The 18,610-nt window shown below is 42.4% G+C and overlaps 2 protein-coding genes across 2 annotated transcripts in view; one reads left to right on the top strand and one right to left on the bottom strand.

The window, feature by feature from the left end:
- Positions 1 to 9,462, bottom strand: part of LOC310923628 (F-box only protein 15-like) — a 24,367-nt gene extending 14,905 nt beyond the window's left edge. The window contains exons 1-4 of the mRNA XM_083885552.1: positions 9,404 to 9,462; positions 5,961 to 6,074; positions 3,967 to 4,071; positions 200 to 433 (exon numbers count right to left, since the gene is read on the bottom strand). Coding sequence (XP_083741678.1) covers positions 200 to 433; positions 3,967 to 4,071; positions 5,961 to 6,074; positions 9,404 to 9,423 — 473 coding nt within the window. The 5' untranslated portion in view covers positions 9,424 to 9,462. The remainder of the gene's footprint in view (positions 1 to 199; positions 434 to 3,966; positions 4,072 to 5,960; positions 6,075 to 9,403) is intronic.
- LOC310923629 (mitochondrial import inner membrane translocase subunit Tim21-like) lies at positions 9,422 to 18,610 on the top strand (the record flags this gene model as incomplete). Its single annotated transcript, XM_083885553.1, has 8 exons — positions 9,422 to 9,522; positions 10,662 to 10,855; positions 12,140 to 12,442; positions 13,607 to 13,669; positions 13,770 to 13,867; positions 15,148 to 15,221; positions 17,006 to 17,111; positions 17,206 to 18,610. 8 exons carry the CDS (start codon positions 9,422 to 9,424, stop codon positions 17,296 to 17,298), a joined length of 1,032 nt encoding a protein of 343 aa, XP_083741679.1. The 3' UTR covers positions 17,299 to 18,610.

Here is an 18,610-nt window from a genome sequence, read left to right as displayed (position 1 = left end):
AAGTGATAAAATTTAAACTATGCTTTCAACAGAATTTTTACATTTCTACTAACTGCGACTCAGTTTCAGTCATTTATAGATTATCATTGTATCATTCCATTATGATATACATTTTATAGCTCTAATTCTATACTACTCCAAGCCATTAATGTTTTGTACATTGTTCTGAAGTAAATCTTTGTGACAAGGCATTGCTTACTTCATAGCTTCTGTGTTTTTACATGGAAGACCTGTGTAAGGATCTAGAAATTTAACGAGTCGCATTACTCTAGTCTTGAAGGCACACGTTTGTTCGAAGATGTATTCTTTCTTCCAGTACCCAGGCTTTTTATCATGTAGAGCAGCACGGCCCAAAGAAACAGCTTCTGTTTGTTTAGACTTCATTTTCCATTTTGGTTGCAAATAATTGGAATAAAGTTTCAGCCAAATTCCACTGAAAATAAAAATAGAATAAAGAGGAGTAAATTTCAAGAATAGTCACTTCATTTTTACATGCACATCTCAGCTACCACTGAGCATAGTGTTAGCAAAAAACCAGTCTTGTCTGTCTTCTCAAAAATATGGGATCCAGGATGAAGCTCTGTGACAGCACAGTCAGTCAGCAAGTAAGTGAAAACTGATAAAGGTTAAGCAGAAATTTTTGAAAATTCCACCCTAAAACAATGATGTGTCCTCCTCATAGAAAATCAGCTAGTGGAAAAAGTGGTTTAATATCTCCTATTCAACAAAGACCATCTGTAGACTTCAAGTTTCTCAGTTCAGCTGAGGAGGACAATTAGAATCACCTTTGTTTGGTGGTACTAATGTAATTTCAATCCTTTCTGCACTCTCTTTGGAAAAGCCCAGAGAAGACATGACTTTCTGAAGTCAAAGAAATATGTGACTGTAACGATGGGTTCATCTCTTTCATGCCAGGAAAACTATTAGTTCACATTTCAGCCCCTCACACCCCAGTATCTCTAGCACACCCCAGTATCTCTAGGACAATTCACAGAACATTGAGTCCAGGAACCTACAAAAATTCAATCAATAATCTGTGAATATAGGTTGCCAATAAGTTTTCTAATTTTGAAATGCTAGACACACAGTGTACATAACTGCACTGAAGAAAATTACTAGTGAGGGCAACAAATAGTTGAGACATTTTCTACCATTTATCAGCAAGGCTACCAGTTCTCACTTATCCTCAGGCAAACTTACACTAGCATGTATGGTATGGCATCTTCCCTTCTCCTTAAAGTATTCAAGGACTAGATCCATTCCACACTGCCTCCTACCCATCAAAAGCATTCTCAATTCATTAGCTACTGAGAATAACTCCCCACATATTGAGAGCCAGCTCTGGTTATTGATGCAAGCAGACCCAGGAATTTCGCAAAAACCTTCCAGCCTGCTGCTCTGCAGATATAGACAGAATTCCCCACTGCCATTTTTTAAGACAAAAGTGTCTAAAACACACAGACCAATAAGTTACCATAACTGGTAAAGGTGGGTTCACAGTCAACATGAGTTTTCAACCTTCCATTCACCAAAAGCAGAGTGGGAAGGGTAACATAAAGAACAATCCCCAATAACTGAAACAAAGTTTTAAAATCCTTCTACTTTAAGACCATAAAGGGTAGCCAAGTTACCAGACAGTATAAAAACATTTCTGATGGAGGGGGAAAGTTCTTTTTTTAACTCCAAAGCAGTTTAGAACTGTCCAGTCATGAAAAAAGGAGAGATGTCCTTAACATAACATCACATGGGGAATTTGAGCTGTGTATCATCCAATTGGTCTTCACCAGCCTAAAACACCCAGTAAAATAACCTCCTATAAAACTTTCCTGATAACTAGAAACTCCTTCCCAAAAAAAGATATCCTTTGATGGAGAGAGATACTCTGCATCTTACTGTATGATGCTGAAAAGACAGGGCTTAGTACTAGGCATTTCCTGCATTTTGAAGTTGCAGGCTCAGGCAATTTAGTTGACTGAAGATAGACTAAGGACAAATACCTACCATGTTCATCCTCACTCTCAGAAACATATTGCATCTTCCTTTCCCAAAACAGTGTTGGGCAAGCAAAGAAATTAGTTCAAGAAACTCAAAAATTCAGCTAGGGCAGGGAGACAGAGAAGAAGATGAAGGAGGACTTGGAATCACAAGTGTTTAGGAAGGTATCACTTCCCCTTCATCCTCAACTTCTGAAGAAGTCAGGGCAGATAAATCAAAAAGTCATCCAACAGGGAAGCACAAGTTTGCCTCTTTCACAGCAGAATACATGCCCTGCCCTTCTTGCCTCAAATTGTTAATACTCATCTCAAGGTCTCTTACTGAACATGACTACAACAAACCAAACAAATCTTCTACTGCTAACTCAGATGCCAGAATCAGACACATCATCATCAGTCATCACTTGACCACAGTGGCAAAGACTTTGCCCTGTGCTCTCACTTCCTCTCACACAAGCACGTTCTGCTGGTGATCAGAATCCTCAGGCCTTCACAGGCAGACCATACCCATGAACTTCCCACACTGCATGGTAGGAAGGCTGGAATATCCCATGCTGTGACAAGGAGGGTACAGAAAGGGAGGGTCATAAACATTTCCTTGTCCTCAATAGTTACACTGGAGAGACATCAGTGCCAAGAACTGTTCAAGTGAACAGCCCAAAGACAAACCACTGCATTAGGCAGCACAGACATAGCACAATGAAAGACTGATGGTCCTGTTGCAACAAGGACAGCTCCCTGTACATCCAGGACACCAGAAATATCCTAAAAACCACAGTCAGATTTGTCACAGAAATATGCAGTGACTCCCATTAAAACTTCTGTTCATTCACTGCAAGATTCAGGGTCTTGAGAAGGTCCAGGAAAATCCATCAGGAAGAAATTACCTGGTCCCCCCTGAACCAGTCAGGCTCCTAGATAAGGGAAACTAACTCTTTCCAAAGTCTCATTTGTGCACGCACACTAATCTCTATTGAGATTAGAAAATGGAAACAGACATTGTCGAGATGGAGACAGATGAATCATCTTCCCCTGGACAGCCACAGTGATTTTATCCTGCTTCACCATCCTGAAGTGGAAAACACATACCAAGATTGGTAATTTGTGTCAACTATGCAATTTTTATCTACCCTCAAAACCTAAATCTGGATTACAGATCTTCCCTTTAAACTCATCAGTTCTAAAGGTATTAATGCCAAGGTAAACCAACTAATTCACCACACAATTTTTAGTAAATAAGGGAGAAATAGACTCATACCTGGTACAGCAACTTCCTATAGAGGAAGACATTTTCTCATTCAAACAACACTAATGCAGTAGAATCCTACAAAGAAAAGGATGCCCAGATCCTAGTTATCACACACCAACCCAAGTGTCTCCTCTTTACCCTTTCACAAAATTATCATGATATTGGTTGGAGCAATTTATGAACTCTGTATAAGCAATCCTTATTAAAAAAACGTGTCGGTATTTATCTTTGTCTCTTTTGTTCTCATTTAGACGTCACCAAAGAGTCACAAACAGAGCAACAGATAAAAACCACTAGTGGATCATTTGATTGAATCAATTCCTCTTCAAAAATCTAATGAAAGAATAAAGTATGCAGGACTTCAAAATTGTCAAAGCTACAATTCCATAAAGCTACTGGCAACACACCATTAAGGATCACCTGAACCGAAAAGTTTCTGCAGGTCCATGTGAATACAAATAAATATATAGAAATTTTAAAATTAAAAAAGTGCTAACACCAACATTTCAAAGCACTGGATTTAGTTTTTGCCTCATAACCCCCAATAAACAACAGGCCCTGCACAGCTAGAATTGCATGCAACATGTACTGTACGCTGTGCAGGGCAATTTCAGCAGAGTAACTGCCCAGAGGTGCTCTGGCATCAGAGAAACTGAACTGGAAAGACTCATAATTCAGGTAAACACAACTAGGGCACAAACTGAGACCTTCTCTCTTCCTTACTTGTCATTGGCCAACTCATAGAAGCGTCTATTCACACAACCAAGAGACAGTAGGGACACAGCATCTAAATAGGAAAATATCTTCAGCAGCATTTCTGATGGCATGCTAGAAAAGAAGAGAAAGAGGAATTCTGTTAGACTTGCCTGCAAACTCCAGAAATTACAATGGCAGAGAATTTTAATTTCAAACCAGACAAAAACAGAAGAGGTGGAAAGCAGCAGGTTGTAAACAGATGAAACAAAGAGTTAAATTGTGGAGTTTGGGCTGTAACTTCACTCTTTGGTATGTGGCATTTGCCTAAAATAATTCATCACAACTTATTCCAGTGGCACAGCACGATTACACAAAAAGTTGTAAGTTTGAGGTTTTATTAGACTTTGTTAACTTTAACTATGTTTGATATGAAACTATCTCATTTAGCTTCAGTTCCTTACTGCTTGTACCATGATTTTAACGTTTATTCCACAATCACCAGCATTTGCAAAACTGCAGATACATTCACTCTCCCTTTTGACTGCCGCGTCTGGCCTGAGAACGCACCAGGACAGAAATGTCCTAGTCTAACAGCAAGATCATGCTCTACCTCATCATCATCTCCAAACTGTACGTGCTCAGGGGTCTTGTGCAGTTTTCATTTATGTCAGCAGAAAGATGTGAACTTCAAAGTAAGAGCCAAGTGATATCCTGAAAATGCCAATGTCTCTGCATCTGGAAGGCTGCCTGAAATGCAGGAGCCAGTCTAGGCATGACAAGCAGAACATACCCTGGGATTGAGCCAAAGTGATTTTTGCATTAGCAGACATGAACCTCATACAATTTGAGCAGTAGCTCATAGCTGCAGAGTTTAAAATACACGCATTTTATACTCTTAATTTTTTTGAGCATTGAGTATGGCCACATCAAAATCACTGCTGAAAATAAAAGGTGCTGTGAAAGTCAACACCCCATCTGTGCCTCTTGTCCTTTTACTACGGGGTTATTTGCAACACTTGTTGATTTATGACACTGTTTCAGAAGCAGAGAGCTTTAAAGGGTAGCACAACAATGCCAATACCTCAATGTTTGTATTAAACTCACAATCTTAGTTACATTGACATAGAAATAACATGCAAAAACTTGCACTGTTATTATGTGAAATAACTCATAAACTCTAAGTCCAAAGCAATTAGTGCACTCATTCCAGAGACAATTTAGAAGTGATACCTTAAAAAGCTGCAAATTAGCTAAAATAATATACTTGATCCAGAATTTTCAACAGCAGTTTTTACAGCTGTATTCTTTCTCTTTTGAAGGAAGCTGATTTTTTTTTCTTTTTTCTCTCACTATCACACCAGTCAGACAGCATAGAGGTGCTGAACTGGCCATCCAATGCAAAACAGAGAAATCACTACACAGTAGTGATCAAATGTATAAAACTAATTGCTTTTTCAGGTAACATAGTCTTAGAATATTTTTTGTAAAAATGTAACTAATTTTCAAAAAGAAAACAACTCATAATTATATTGAAACTACTCTTTCACTGCCAAACAGGAAGAGAAACATTTACCTTGCAGTAAATATGCAGCAGCCAGTAATTCCTCCCTCCTTTTATCCCAATCCACCATTCTCAGCCTCTCCATACACTAAGATACACTTGATGACAACCAATAACCAAGAGAAACACATGAAGTTTAATTCCAATCTGGCTTTTATTGAAGTAATAAAATAACAATTTTTATTCTCAAGGAACAACACTGCCCATGACTTCCAAAGAAGTTGCTGAAGGCTTCACATGGCTTGGAAAACCTACATAATCCTTATGAACCTAGCAAATAACACAAAGGAGAACCATGCCAGAAAACATTAGAAGGTGAACACAGGATCCCAAAGCAGGCCAGGAAAGAAAATCTTTTCAACTCAGAATATTTGACATAGAAATCTCCAAGATATGAATACAATTACTGCAAGCAGTCAAAAGGCAGTTTACAGGGTGACTTACTCACAGACATACTCACCTCTCAAAGCTCATGTTTCGTTTCAGTTTTCTGGGAGGTGTCAAATACAGACTTTCAATGCCAGCATTTACAGTTTCAGAACATTCCCCAGGCCTGGCAGCAAAGGTCCTTAACCTACTTGTAAGAAGGAAAAGCTGTTAACACATATTCACAAAATGAAGAAATACGCATATTGTGCACACCTAGACACAACACTTCAACCAAGGCAGGATGCAGGGAATACACCACGTGGCAATCATTATGATTTGAACAATTACACCCAAGTTAAAATACCTGGCATCAGGAAGATTCAGATTTAAACTCACAGCTGTCAACCCTGTGATTGATCTCTCACAGCAGGCAAAGGCAATAATAGTGTTGCTGCTCCCCCAAATCAGTTTGAATCCGGTAGAGGTTTATTACCCTTAGACAGCTGCACCCCTGTGGCCACTACAGCCAAGCTCCACTGAGGCCCCTGCAGCAAGTCAAACTCACTGATTATTCTTCTGTTTCACAACATTACTCCAGAGACATTTTTGAGCCACTCAACTTTGCTAAGGGATTAAAAGATACCAGATAAAAACAATACGTTGAAACTTCCTCAGAAACTGCTGAGGTTCAAAAAGAATTTGTATCCTTTCAAGCATAAACAAAAAAGAAAGGAGATTTAACCCATGAAACAGAGAGCAGCTAACAAGGTCTAAGGGATGTCTAGGTGTTAGACAGACAAATTACTTGTCGGTAGAATTGCTTTAGTAAGGTTTATGGCTTGACACGCTTCAAAGATTTCAGATGTAGTGAGAGGTTAACAAAGCTTGGGAAGAAGGATGACCACTGAGAGTGGACACAAAGAATGCAGAATTTACAGGCCAGAGGGATACCTGGAACAACTCCCAAGATAAGGAAGAAACTATTAAAGCCAACTCAGCAATTGTGCTGAAATCAGCTACAGCTTCCAGAAATGTGAGACTGCCACCACTGACTCAAAAAAGAGAAAGACTGAGCATGCAAACTAATCAGCATGAGAAGCAAGAGAATTGTTAACCAACAGAAGATAGAAAATTAATTAATAAGAGAATTATGTAGCTTGTAGCCAAGGAACTAATTCCTTCCTTTGCTAAATGCCACCCAGCACTGTGCAGAACTGTAAATACATCAAATAACTCCATGTCTGGATTGGTCTCTTGCACACCATGGTGAAAGAACCTGCTCTGGCAACATTTCCACATCACAGTTGGGATAGAAAAGGAAGAAACTTTGCATATTTCTAACACAAATTCTTACAATCCAACTGCTCACAGATTTTTCCAAGTTTTCTGATAGAAAGGTCTTTATCAGCTGTAATTGCAAACAAATCCTATCATTAATCCACAGAGAAAGATGGGGACAGAGTTTCAATCTTAAACCAAATCCTTACACTTCATACCCTCGGATGCCACTGAACAAGCAGAGCTCCCCATTCACTGCATTACTGACGCTTTAAATTGCCAGCAGATTTCCAACACCTGGTCAAACCAGCTCGGGGTTTCTAGGCAACCAATCCATATGGGGGGGAAATAGCTAATTTTGAAGTATATGGTTATCATATACATTTAATAAGTTCTTGATTTAAGATTGATTTATGCTTAAAGAAAAAAAAATCAAAATAAATTAACAGCGCTGGCCTACATTGTCAACTGTGCTATGTAAAACAAAACAAAAATATCCAAGACACTTTACTAAGAATTGTTACAAGCTTAACAAAAAGACATGCACATTTGAGCTTGGGTGCTAACCAACTACATTAACAACTACAAAAAAGTAGTCTTGTAATAAATACAATCTGGAGATCAAACAAAGGGTTTTACTAATGTATCATTATCAAAAACACTTAGATGATGAGGCCCTAAACACTTAGATGATGAAGCAGTAACAAACTGCTGTTAAAGGGATTTAGAGACACAAGTTGTGTTCAACAGCAGCAGAGCCATCACTTCTGTATGTTCCAGGGCAGCACATCCCAGGCTATTCTGCCCTAAATCCATGCTGAAAGCAGAGAGTTTGGGCATACTCTCTAGGGACGCAATTTCACAAACTCCAGGCACAGAAATAATTCAGATACGAAGCTGGATTCTGGATTTTAAAATAAGCTACCTTGGACAAGCATAAACTGCACAGACTGTCCTTCTTGCTCATTTTAACCACTAACCTCTCCCTTCTTCACTCCAGGGAGAAATATCTGAGGGAGGAAACATTTTGCCCATGGGTGCCTTGAAAACTTTAATGTAATAGCTATTGTTTTTGTAAGCTTCAATTTTAAAAAAAATCTGCTGAACTTTTGTATTCGCCAAAACAAAAATATTCTCGAGGTGTGAAGAAACAAACAGCAACCGAATCCATAAATTACTTTTCAAGTACTGCGTGTGCTAAGATTTTAAATTAGCATTAACAAAATGCTTTTAGGTTGCATTGACACAGTTTGGGCAGATAAGCCTAAGATGAAAGTCAATGACAGCTGTTACACCCCCTCTTTAGAGACTTCTAGAACTGAGATGATCTTACTCAAGAGGCACAACTTCAATTGCTTTTTCATTAGCTTTCAACCTGTGGGGCTCACTTTTCCAGTATTTTCATTTTCATACCCTATAATACTTGCAATGTGCCTTGGTTTTTTGATGGTCAGCAAACAATTGTCTTCTGAGAAACATTTCAGATGATGTACACAAAGTTTTAAGTAGTGAAAAAACGTGTCTCCTCCACCTCTGTAAGCGTATGCAGGGAAAAAGAAAAATTACAATGATGTTTTGGCATGGGTTGGTTGTGGGTTTTTTTTTTTCCTTCAGCTGTCTATTTCAATTTAATTTTTAAAGGGTGGATATTACCCCAATCCATTAGCAGGTTGAAAAAAGGCAAAAAAACCCACCCAAAAAACAGCAGGGGGAATGAAACTGCTATGAAACCTAAGGCTGTAGAAATGGGTTAGCAGAAAAATCTGTTTTCTCAACTTTGCCTCTAAGACTGATGCTTTAAAATTTTGAAAGCCTACCCTGTACTGTAAGAATTATGGTAATCACACCTTCCACAGCGAAACCCTCCTATTTATCACAAAACCCAAACCACCCTGGACGTATAAAGCAGCCACTAAACTAACTTTGTGGGTACCCATTACAGCATCTCCTCCACGCTGAAGGACACAGAAGTTTAGGCTCCCCAGGCAGGAAAAAAAGTGTTAACCCCAGGCCTCTGTGCACCTGGCAACACCAGCGTTCTCCACTGCAAGGCGTCCACTGGGCCAGGAGAGGAGAGTACCATGCCCACAGCCCTCGCCGCGAAGACTCGAGAGCTGGAAACCAGAGCCGTGCAACACGTGAAATAAGTTTTTCAGAGGAGCAATGGGAGCTGAGGGAAAACAATTAAACCCCCCTCCCCGTTAAAGGTGAAGAAGGCCGAGCGGGCGGCCCCGGGCCGGCAGAGCCCACGGTTACCTGCCCCGGCCCGTCGCCATGGCCGCTCCAGCACGGGACAGCGCCGGCCTCGCACCGCCCGCGGGGAGGGCAGGGAAGGAACAAGGGCAACCACCCCCCGGGGCACGCCCTGGGGCGGGGTGGGCCGGAACGGCGGCGCCCGGAGCGCTGGCTGAGGGCGGGCGGGGCCGAGGCGGGGCCGAGCGGGGCCGGGAGCGCTGGCTGAGGGCGGGCGGGGCTGGAGCGGGGCCGGGCGGGCACGGGGGAGGCGGTAACGGGGACGGCGGAGGTGCCTGAGCCTCGCCCCGGCTCCACGGCGAGCTCCGAGCTCTCGGGCACTGTGGGCTCGGGTCTCAGAATCACATAATTAATTAGGCTGGAAAATACCTCTGAGATTACTTTACAATTTATGACCAAACACCACCACGGCAGTTAGACCACAGCACTAAGTGCAGATTCCAGTCTTTCCTTAAACACCTCCAGACCCGGTGGCTCCACCACCTCCCTGAGCAGCCCATTCCAATGTCTAATCGCCTTTTCTGTGAAGAAATTCTTCCTAATATCCAACCCAGACCTCCCTAGTACAGCTTGAGGCCATTTCCTCTTGGAGAACAGGCCGAGTCCCACCTGGCACAGCCCCCCTTCAGGCATTTGTGCAGAGTGATCAAGTCCCCCTGAGCCTCCTGTTCTCCAGGCTAAACATCCCCAGCTTCCTCGGCCACTCCTCAGACTTGTGCTCCAGACTCTTCACCAGCTCCACTGCCTTTCTCTGGACACACTCCAGCAACTCAATGTCCTTCTTAAATCGAGGGTGTCAAAACCGAACACAGTACTCTCAGTGGTGTGGCCTCAACAGTGCCAATACAGTGGGACAATCACCTCCCAGTCCTGCTCACAACACTGCTTTTGACACAGGCCAGGTCACCACTGGCCTCCTTGGCCACCTGGGCACACACTGATATCATATTATCATATTCAGCCGCTGTAGATCAGCACCCCCGGATCTTTTTCCCCCAGCAGCTTTCCAGCCCCTCTGCCCCAGCCTGTTGTGGGCAGGGCCCGACACTGGGCCTTGTTGAACCTCGGGCCGTCCATCTCGGCCCACCCATTTAGTCTGTCCAGATCACTCTAGCCGGCCCTATCTGTGGAAATGTCAACTGCATCTCTTTAACACATATGCGTGTACAATGATAAAAATAAAACAGTAAAAAGCCACCTCAGTGGCACGTGGCACCTTTCCTCCCAGACCACCTTAAAAACAGGGAGCCCGTTCCCGTAGAGAAACTCTCGGGCGCTGCGCCCCCCCATCCCAGGTCGGAAACGGGGCGAGGGAGCCGCGGCAGAGCGGCCGGCTCTGCCACCGACAAGGAGAGAGGAGAGAGCCAGCTGTCCCGTCCCCACCCCGGTTCGCCGCGGAAAAGCCCCTCTCCAGCCCCGTCCGCGGCCGGGAGCCGGCGGGGGAGAAAACCCAGGGTCTGCAGAGCCGCCTGCAGCTGCCATGCTCCCCGGCCGTCCAGCCCACGGAGCCGCCCGCAGTCAGGCGCCGCCGGTCCAGCGCAAAGAAACCCCGGCCGCCCCCGCCCGCAGCCGCGGAGCAGCCTTTCCCCAAGCCCCAGCCGCTCCCCGTGCCGGAGCGAAGAAAAGAGCCCCGGCCGCCTGTCTGCCCGCAGCCGCCACGCGGTCAGCCGCCTTGGCCAGATGAAGCGTCCCCAAGCTGGCCGGACCGCTGCCCCGCTTCAAGAGAAAAACCCCACACCCGCCACGTTCCACCTCCCACCGCACAAGCCCCGGCCCAAACCCCCACAACGTTGCCGCCGCTGTGAAGCAGCGTGAGACCGAAACGCCATTGCTGCGGCAAAGACTACCACGTGGCCGCAAAGAGCTCCAAGTGCCCGCCCCGGTGATCCCGCATGCAAATTAAAAACTCCAGAAGCGTCCCGGGATGAAATCTAACATAAAAAAACCCTTATCAAATAAAAACCAAGTAAAATTAAAACGGATAAGAACTAATACTCAGCCGTGTAGACCCTGAGGAATCAAAAGAGCTAATTTCTCCGGTTTTGCTTACTAGCCGTAAGTTAAAAAGACCAAACCAGAGATGAGACCACAGGAGAAAACAAAGAACTGACAGGACTCTGGGGTTTGTTCCCAGCGAGGGTCGGTCCTCCAACTCTGTTGAATTGCATGCAGCAGAGCTGATAAAGCCCTCCTCCTCCATGGCGACCAAACCCCTCGGGCAAATATCAATAAGAGCTGATTAATAAAGGCGTTTATGGAGATTGATATTTTCTCCGCCCATTTTTATTCATAACATACAAGACCAAGAAAAAACACAGGCATGAAAACACAGCTTTAAAGGCGTGACGGGCACGGCAGGCGCCGCCAGCAGCCCCCCTGTGAGGGGCGGTGTGTCCCCGCCCGCGGAGGGCGGGCCGTGGCCCTGGCGGTGGCGGCGCTGGGCACGGCGGGCGCTGTAGTGACCTCGCTGGGAGCCGCTCCCGGCGGCGGGCGGGAGAGGGAGCCCGCTCAAACTACCGCTCCCAGGGCCCGCCGCTCCGCCGCCCCAAACATTTCCGCCGGGGCGGGGGCAGGCAGCAGCGGCCGGTGGCAAAGGTTCGGGTGGGCTCCTGAGCTGGGGCAGCGGCCGCTGGGGGCCGGAGGCCGCCCGGGCACTTCCCCGAGGGTTCCCCGGGAGAGCGGTGGCGAGCGGCACAGAGTCTCCATCCGGCGGGCCTGCCCCGGCCGTGCCCCTGTGAGGCGGCGGAGCCGTGCCCGGGATGCTGCCCCGGGCCTCCCTCGGGCGGCGCTGCCTGGGCCGCTGGCTGCTCGCCACCCGCGGGTGGGCGATCCTGGGGACTGGTACCGGCACCGGGGCCTGCTCCTGCTCCTGCTCCTGCCTGGGGCGGCGGCACCAGCCCCCGCTGCTGCTCAGGGCCGCCCGTCGGGGAATCGGGACCCAGGCAGGAGGGCTGAAAGCTGCAAAGCCTGGCGGCGATAGCAAAGATGTGTCCGTGCAAAGGGCACTGAACGAGGAGACGCTGGTGTCGGCGGCTCAGAAAGGTAAGGCGCAGGATGCTGTACGCTGCTCAGCTAAAGTTTTGTAGTTCCAAACATCAAGTATCTAGGAAAAAAAAAAAAAAAATCTCAGCACACCGAGCCGGTTTCTTTTCGCATCATATTGTTTGGAGCAGCTATTACATTTCTATGTATGCGTTGCACAATCAGAACAAATTATGTCATTTCTTCTAAATAATCTGTGGATTTAAGTAATTATCAGGCACAAGGTGTAGCAGACTCTCATTTTCCTTTTCAGAAGGAAAACCTATCACATGCAGCCTGACTGTAGGGCTGTTGGGATAAATTCACCTCCAACCAAATCGTCACTACACGTGATGGATTGCCTTCACTCATTCACTTCAGTGAAAAGTGATTACTGCATAATTAGCCTCAGAAAGTTTAAGTACTTTGAAATGATTTACAAAAAACGCCTTCAACTAATTAGAAGACTGCAGGAGAAATAGTTACTAACGTTTCCTCCTTAACTTGTACTCCACTAAAATGCACACTGCCACTAAAAGATAGTAGTCTCTTTCCAAATACTCAAATATTTTGAAAGAGAGACTCTCATATGACTTACTTTGAAGTATATACTGACACTTGTACTTTAGATCAAAATTGAAAGATAAAAACTAATCAAACAGCAGTTAGTTTTGTTAATAAATAAAATATTGTTTTGGGGCTAATATTGCCCCTTTTACTGTTCTATTGATTGCTAATTCATAAAACCGGTTATTTTCAGTGTGTGTGACTTTTAAGCTTTCACTTTTTTATTTTTACTTCTTTTCTTTGCATAAGGATTGCAGTGATTGTGCGTTTAGGTGGTAGTGTGAATACTGCAGTGCTAAATGCCTCATTAGTTCCTAAAAAATCTAGCTCTCATGTACCCAAGAAGTAGCAGTAATTGCTACTTTGGATCTTGCAAACATCTGGCAAACCGAAAGTAATAAGGCTTAACACTGACATGTAAACATGACCTGTACAATGTAAGAGATGTTCCTTGGCCTGTTTTACAGCAATGTGGCATTATGGAAACTGTTACTGGAATTTTTTCTTCTGGTAAAACGTTGTTTGAACTACAGACTAACAGAAGAGCATTTATGTAAGAAAGGCATACAAGTGTTATCCAAGGCTGCAACTTATGTGTTATTATCTTTTTTATTTCAGTGAAAGAAGCTGGAAGAGACTTTACCTATTTTATTGTGGTGCTTGTTGGAATTGGTGTTACAGGTTATTTTTTTTAAATTACATTCTTTATCAGAAGACACTTCTCGTTAATTCCATCTGGTTTCATAAGTTTTCATTTCATCTGCTGTTGTCTCTGTTACAGGTGGCTTGTTCTATGTGATTTTTAAAGAGCTATTCTCTTCTTCTAGTCCAAATAAGATCTATGGAGATGCCTTGGAGAAATGCAGATCTCACCCCGAGGTTGGTTTTTGAACTTCAGTCATCAGTTTGTGTTTCTCAGTAGTTACTGCCTTTCTTCAAGTCAAAACTTCACACTAGGAATCTCACAAGCTACTTGGAGACCCGTGTGGTGCTTTAGCAGTTCTGCCAGTGCTTTTAGCTGGGATGGGGTGGGTCAGCTCCAGAGCAGAGCCTTCATCAGGACATGTCAGTGCAAGCATTGAACTAGCCTGCTAGAAGCCAAGTGAGTGTGCCACAGCATAAAAACTGATGGAAATACAGTCTGTCTTTCAGAGCCTGGGCTTGTGTCACCATACAGAAACTCTTAGGGACTTACCTAAGTGCCTGCTAAATATAGAACTTGAATTCTCCATGTCAGAGAGGCAACTAGTCCCACTAAGTTGTGTAGATCTAACCTGCTGCCTTTTCTCAACACTCTTAGTCTATTGTGACACTTCCCTATGGTTCTGTCATTCTGTGAAGCACTGCACTGATACCCAGGAATTGAAATTCTTCATTTGAAGCACAGTTAGCATTCCTTTGGCTAACAGGAAAACAGGCAGAGAACAGTCATGGGATCACACAGTCATCATAGCTAGGTGTAAACAAAAAAATCAGTGTGAAACTAGATTTTAAAAAACACTACTTCAGACAAAACATCCTTCAGAAAAGATTGTAGCAGATGCCTTTGAAGGTAACCTAGAAATGAAGTGACAAGTCGTTGCTCTAGTAACAATAAAAAGACTGCTTTGGAACAAGTTTGTAGAATTAATACTTCTTTCCAGTACTTGCACAGTAAAACTTCTCTTCTTCTAACCAAATTTAAAGTAAGTTTAAGACTATGTTGATCTACTCTGATTTTATAGATCTGAAAAAAAAAATTACTGAATTTCTTATTCAGTCGTGGTTTTTAGATAATAGGAAGGGGAATGCATTTGCATTTTAAACTTTGAAACATTCTCTTGGAGGAGACATAGGCAAATATTTTGTGCTTTTTTTTTTTTTCTTTTTACACAAAATGTCAATTTCCACATCTTCATCTCAGAGAACAGTACAAATAGAAGATATCAATAGGATTTATTTTAGGCATTTAATACAGAACTGTAAAAAAAAGACTGGAATACAGAGGCATTTTTCTTAAACTCTTTTTTTTTCATAAACACTCCTATTCTTGACATGTTAGATTCTCCAGGGGCATTTTGTTAAAAGAGGGTGTATTCACAGCAGAGGCGTGAGCTGATACTGGAATACCTGTTTGTATGTTATCCCTTCTGACAGCTCAAACCTCTTTTCTCTTGTAGATAATTGGTGTTTTTGGTGAATCTATCAAAGGTTACGGAGAGGCAACAAGAAGAGGAAGACGACAGCATGTCAGATACCCCTTGGTGTTTGCCCCATAAAGACATCAGTTTCTGCACAGCAAAGATATTTTTGGATCACAAGTTAGTTCTAGAGTGATGAACTGTATGTAACATATCCTGTCACTTTTGATCAAACATAGAAGTTTTTTTGCAGTGCCTCTTGTGTGCCATATATCACTAAGTACAGTGTACATATAATATAAAATGCCAATTCTGAATGCCTCAGAACAAGCAATGGTCATCATGGTAAACATAGAGCTCTCCAGAAAATGGGATGAGCCTGAAAACAGTAGTGCAGAGGCCTAGGCTTGCATGAGGAGAGCAGTAATCTGACAGAAGTTTACAGTCTGAAACTATACTGAGCTGATACACAGGATGCTTTTTGGTACTTGAAGCAGCATCTCTACTGCATATTTAACAGAACGTCTATCACCTTAACCTCTCATGAGTGTGTCTTTTTATTACTTTCCTTTTAAAAGAAACAAGAAAACTATTTCTTACAAAACGTAAGTCCTCCCTGCTTTGCCTTTATTGGGTTATTTGGCAGGAATATATTCAATGAGGTTTCATATAGGATGAGACACATAAGCCCAGACAGAGGTTGAACCATGAAATTGAGATTCCTTGTTAGGTCTGAGGAAAGTGGCTTTTAATCATTGAAGCTCTATCTCTTCACCAGACTCAGTGAAAAAATGTTTAAAGTAAAGCTGCTAAATGAAATCAACGTGCACAAACATCTTGAGCACCTGTCTGTAAATAAGTAAATGTACTATGAATCAGCTTTCCTAGTATTTAATTTCCATTATTTTGAATGACTAGTATCTTAAATAAATTTTTGAGATGAGAACTGTGTAAGATTGTAGAGTTTGCATCTGCAGTATAAGAATGATCTTAAATGTCTCAAAAATCTACAGGTTTTTTTTGTGTATGAATACCCTGAATGTAAATTTACTGCAGTAAGGCTCTTCTTTCATATTTGTTCTCTCTACCATCATGTCACTTTAAACTATATTGGAAGTTTATTTCACAGTGTGTACCTGGGCATGACTGATGGAAATAAGAGATTGGTGCTAAGCAGCAGTTAATATTTTCAGTAGGAAACATAAACCAGAACTCTAATGGGGTCATTAGTTTCCCAAAGTGGTCACTTTGAAAGTGATGTGCTATTTATTTAATACTTGAGCGCAACCCAACTCCAGTCTGAATACCAGCATTTAGGTTGGAGATCTCATATCAGTGCCAAAGTTACACAATTTCAGCAGAACAAAATTATTGCCAAAGTAACTTTGCACATAGTAAACTGTTTGTTTTGATGTGGTTTAACCAACCTAATAATTAATTTGAAAAAATATGCTCTGTGTGTTTCGGTTTGATAACTTAGTTTAGGTGCCTAAAATAACTCTGGAATTCTTGGTGATGTGAGGTCCCTTTCTAGATGTCAGGCTTCAAATCTGGGTTTTTTTAGAATTAATACAAGGCATTTCCATAGTCTTCAGCACTGGATTGCTTTTCAGTTTTGAGGGGAGGACTGGGGTGAGGACATTTAAGCATTTCATCTCTTAATCCTCAGCAGCTAATTAGCTCTTCTAACTCCACTAGTCCTTAGGCACTGACAGTAAAGCTTGAGAGGAGCAGTAGAGAAGGAACCCAAGGTAGAGTAAGGACACCACTGGAATACACTTTCTTACAAAATAAGTAAGCAACTCCTCTAAGTAAGTTTAAATTTGAAGTCTTAACTAGCATATAATCTGTATTCTTGCTGGGTGGTTGGGTTTTTGTTTTCTGTTGCTGTTTTTAGTCACATTGAATACGTAAAGGACGGACTGAAACATATGCGTTTGAAGTTCTATATTGAGGGCATTGAATCAGGGAAACAGGGAACGGTCCATGTGGAAGTCAAAGAGGTATGTACAATTGCTTGATACACCTGACAACCTGACAAGTCATGAATTTAAACTACCAAAGAGAAAAAAACACTCTGAATTTTTTTCTTTGCAGAATCTTGAAACAGGAAAATTCAAGGTTCACTATATTATTGTGGACGTTGAGACCTATCCAAGAAGAACCATTGTTATAGAAGACAACAGATAGCCAACGGTCAAAGCTGCTGCCTTATCTCACATTGGATAATGATGTTGTAGCCAGGCTACACATGAATTGTGTGGTGTTGCCAATTGTGTCTCACAGCTTCAGGGCTGTGTTATGGGAAGTAGCCTCTCAGGACCTCCACTAAGGACTTTTGATAATAACAGATAAGGGATTTAAAGTGAAACCAATGAAATATAGCAGAACTATCATGGAAGATATTCTTGACATAGGAAAATAATGCCTCCTAATGAACAGTCTAATGATCGATAATACTTCTGCACACCCAAAACCTGAGTTTTTCAAGGATTTAGGTTTGGATGGGGAGTTTTTTGTCTTCCTTGGCTTGGATTTCCCACTACCACTGCAATAAAGAAAGAGGTAGTTTAACTGTAGACAGAACTCTACTGTTTTCATTTTGGATACCTTTGTAGTAAAAAGGTAAAGTAAGAATGTTAGTGATGCAAAAGAGATCTAGGCATGTAAGGGTAGGAATGGTGGAGGCACACACACCCATGGCAAACAACTGAAGATAAACACTTTAATATTGGTGTCTTCTAAATAAATTACCAGCAAGCAGAACATCACTACCATCTGCTCTTTCCGGTGTTTGCCATGCTGCTCTGCATGGTTGTAGCAAGGTGGGGATTGGCCTTTTCTCCCAGGCAACTAGTGACAGGACAAGAGGACATGGCCTCAACCTCTGTCAGGGGAGATTTGGGTTGGACATCACCTTCAAAATGTTTTGAAAACCACAATATTTAATTTAAACTTCTCTTTGCCACCTTGTCTGTATCTACATCTGATAAACACCTGTGGTGTTTATCATGGCATCTTTGATCCGTAAAATGTTCCACATTATTTTCTTTTACTGCCTGCATCACCTTGCTAGCTGAGATTTACCAGGATGCTTCTTTATATTTCATGAATGAGGGACACAGCTGTGAAGGACATAATTTCTCCTGTGTTGTGAAAAAGCTGAGAATATTCTTGATAAAATTAAGACAGAAAAAGTAGCAGAAGAAATCCACCTTTATCTGACCTTAATGTTCTTAATTTGAATGAATTACAAATACAAGGCTCAAATGCTTTCCAATCTCATTGCAGGAAGCTTTTTGTAATCTTTTTTCTAGGAACATCTCATCAGTGAAGAAAAAAAAAAAAAACACTTCATAGCTTTGTTTGTCAACTTTCTACTAGCTGGATACCTATCACCAGCAAGATTATTTAAGCCTCTTGAAACTTCAGGAGTGTTAAAGCTTTTTAGAAATATAGATTGTCTGCAGAAATAAAAGTCAAACATTTTTTGCTAACAGAA

This window comes from Zosterops lateralis (genome assembly GCF_965231275.1).
Source record: "Zosterops lateralis genome assembly, contig: HAP1_HAP1_SCAFFOLD_152, whole genome shotgun sequence".
Classification (NCBI taxonomy): Eukaryota; Metazoa; Chordata; class Aves; order Passeriformes; family Zosteropidae; genus Zosterops; species Zosterops lateralis.
The sequence above is the reverse complement of the archived record's forward strand: the minus strand, read 5'-3'. Positions and strand labels throughout refer to the sequence as shown.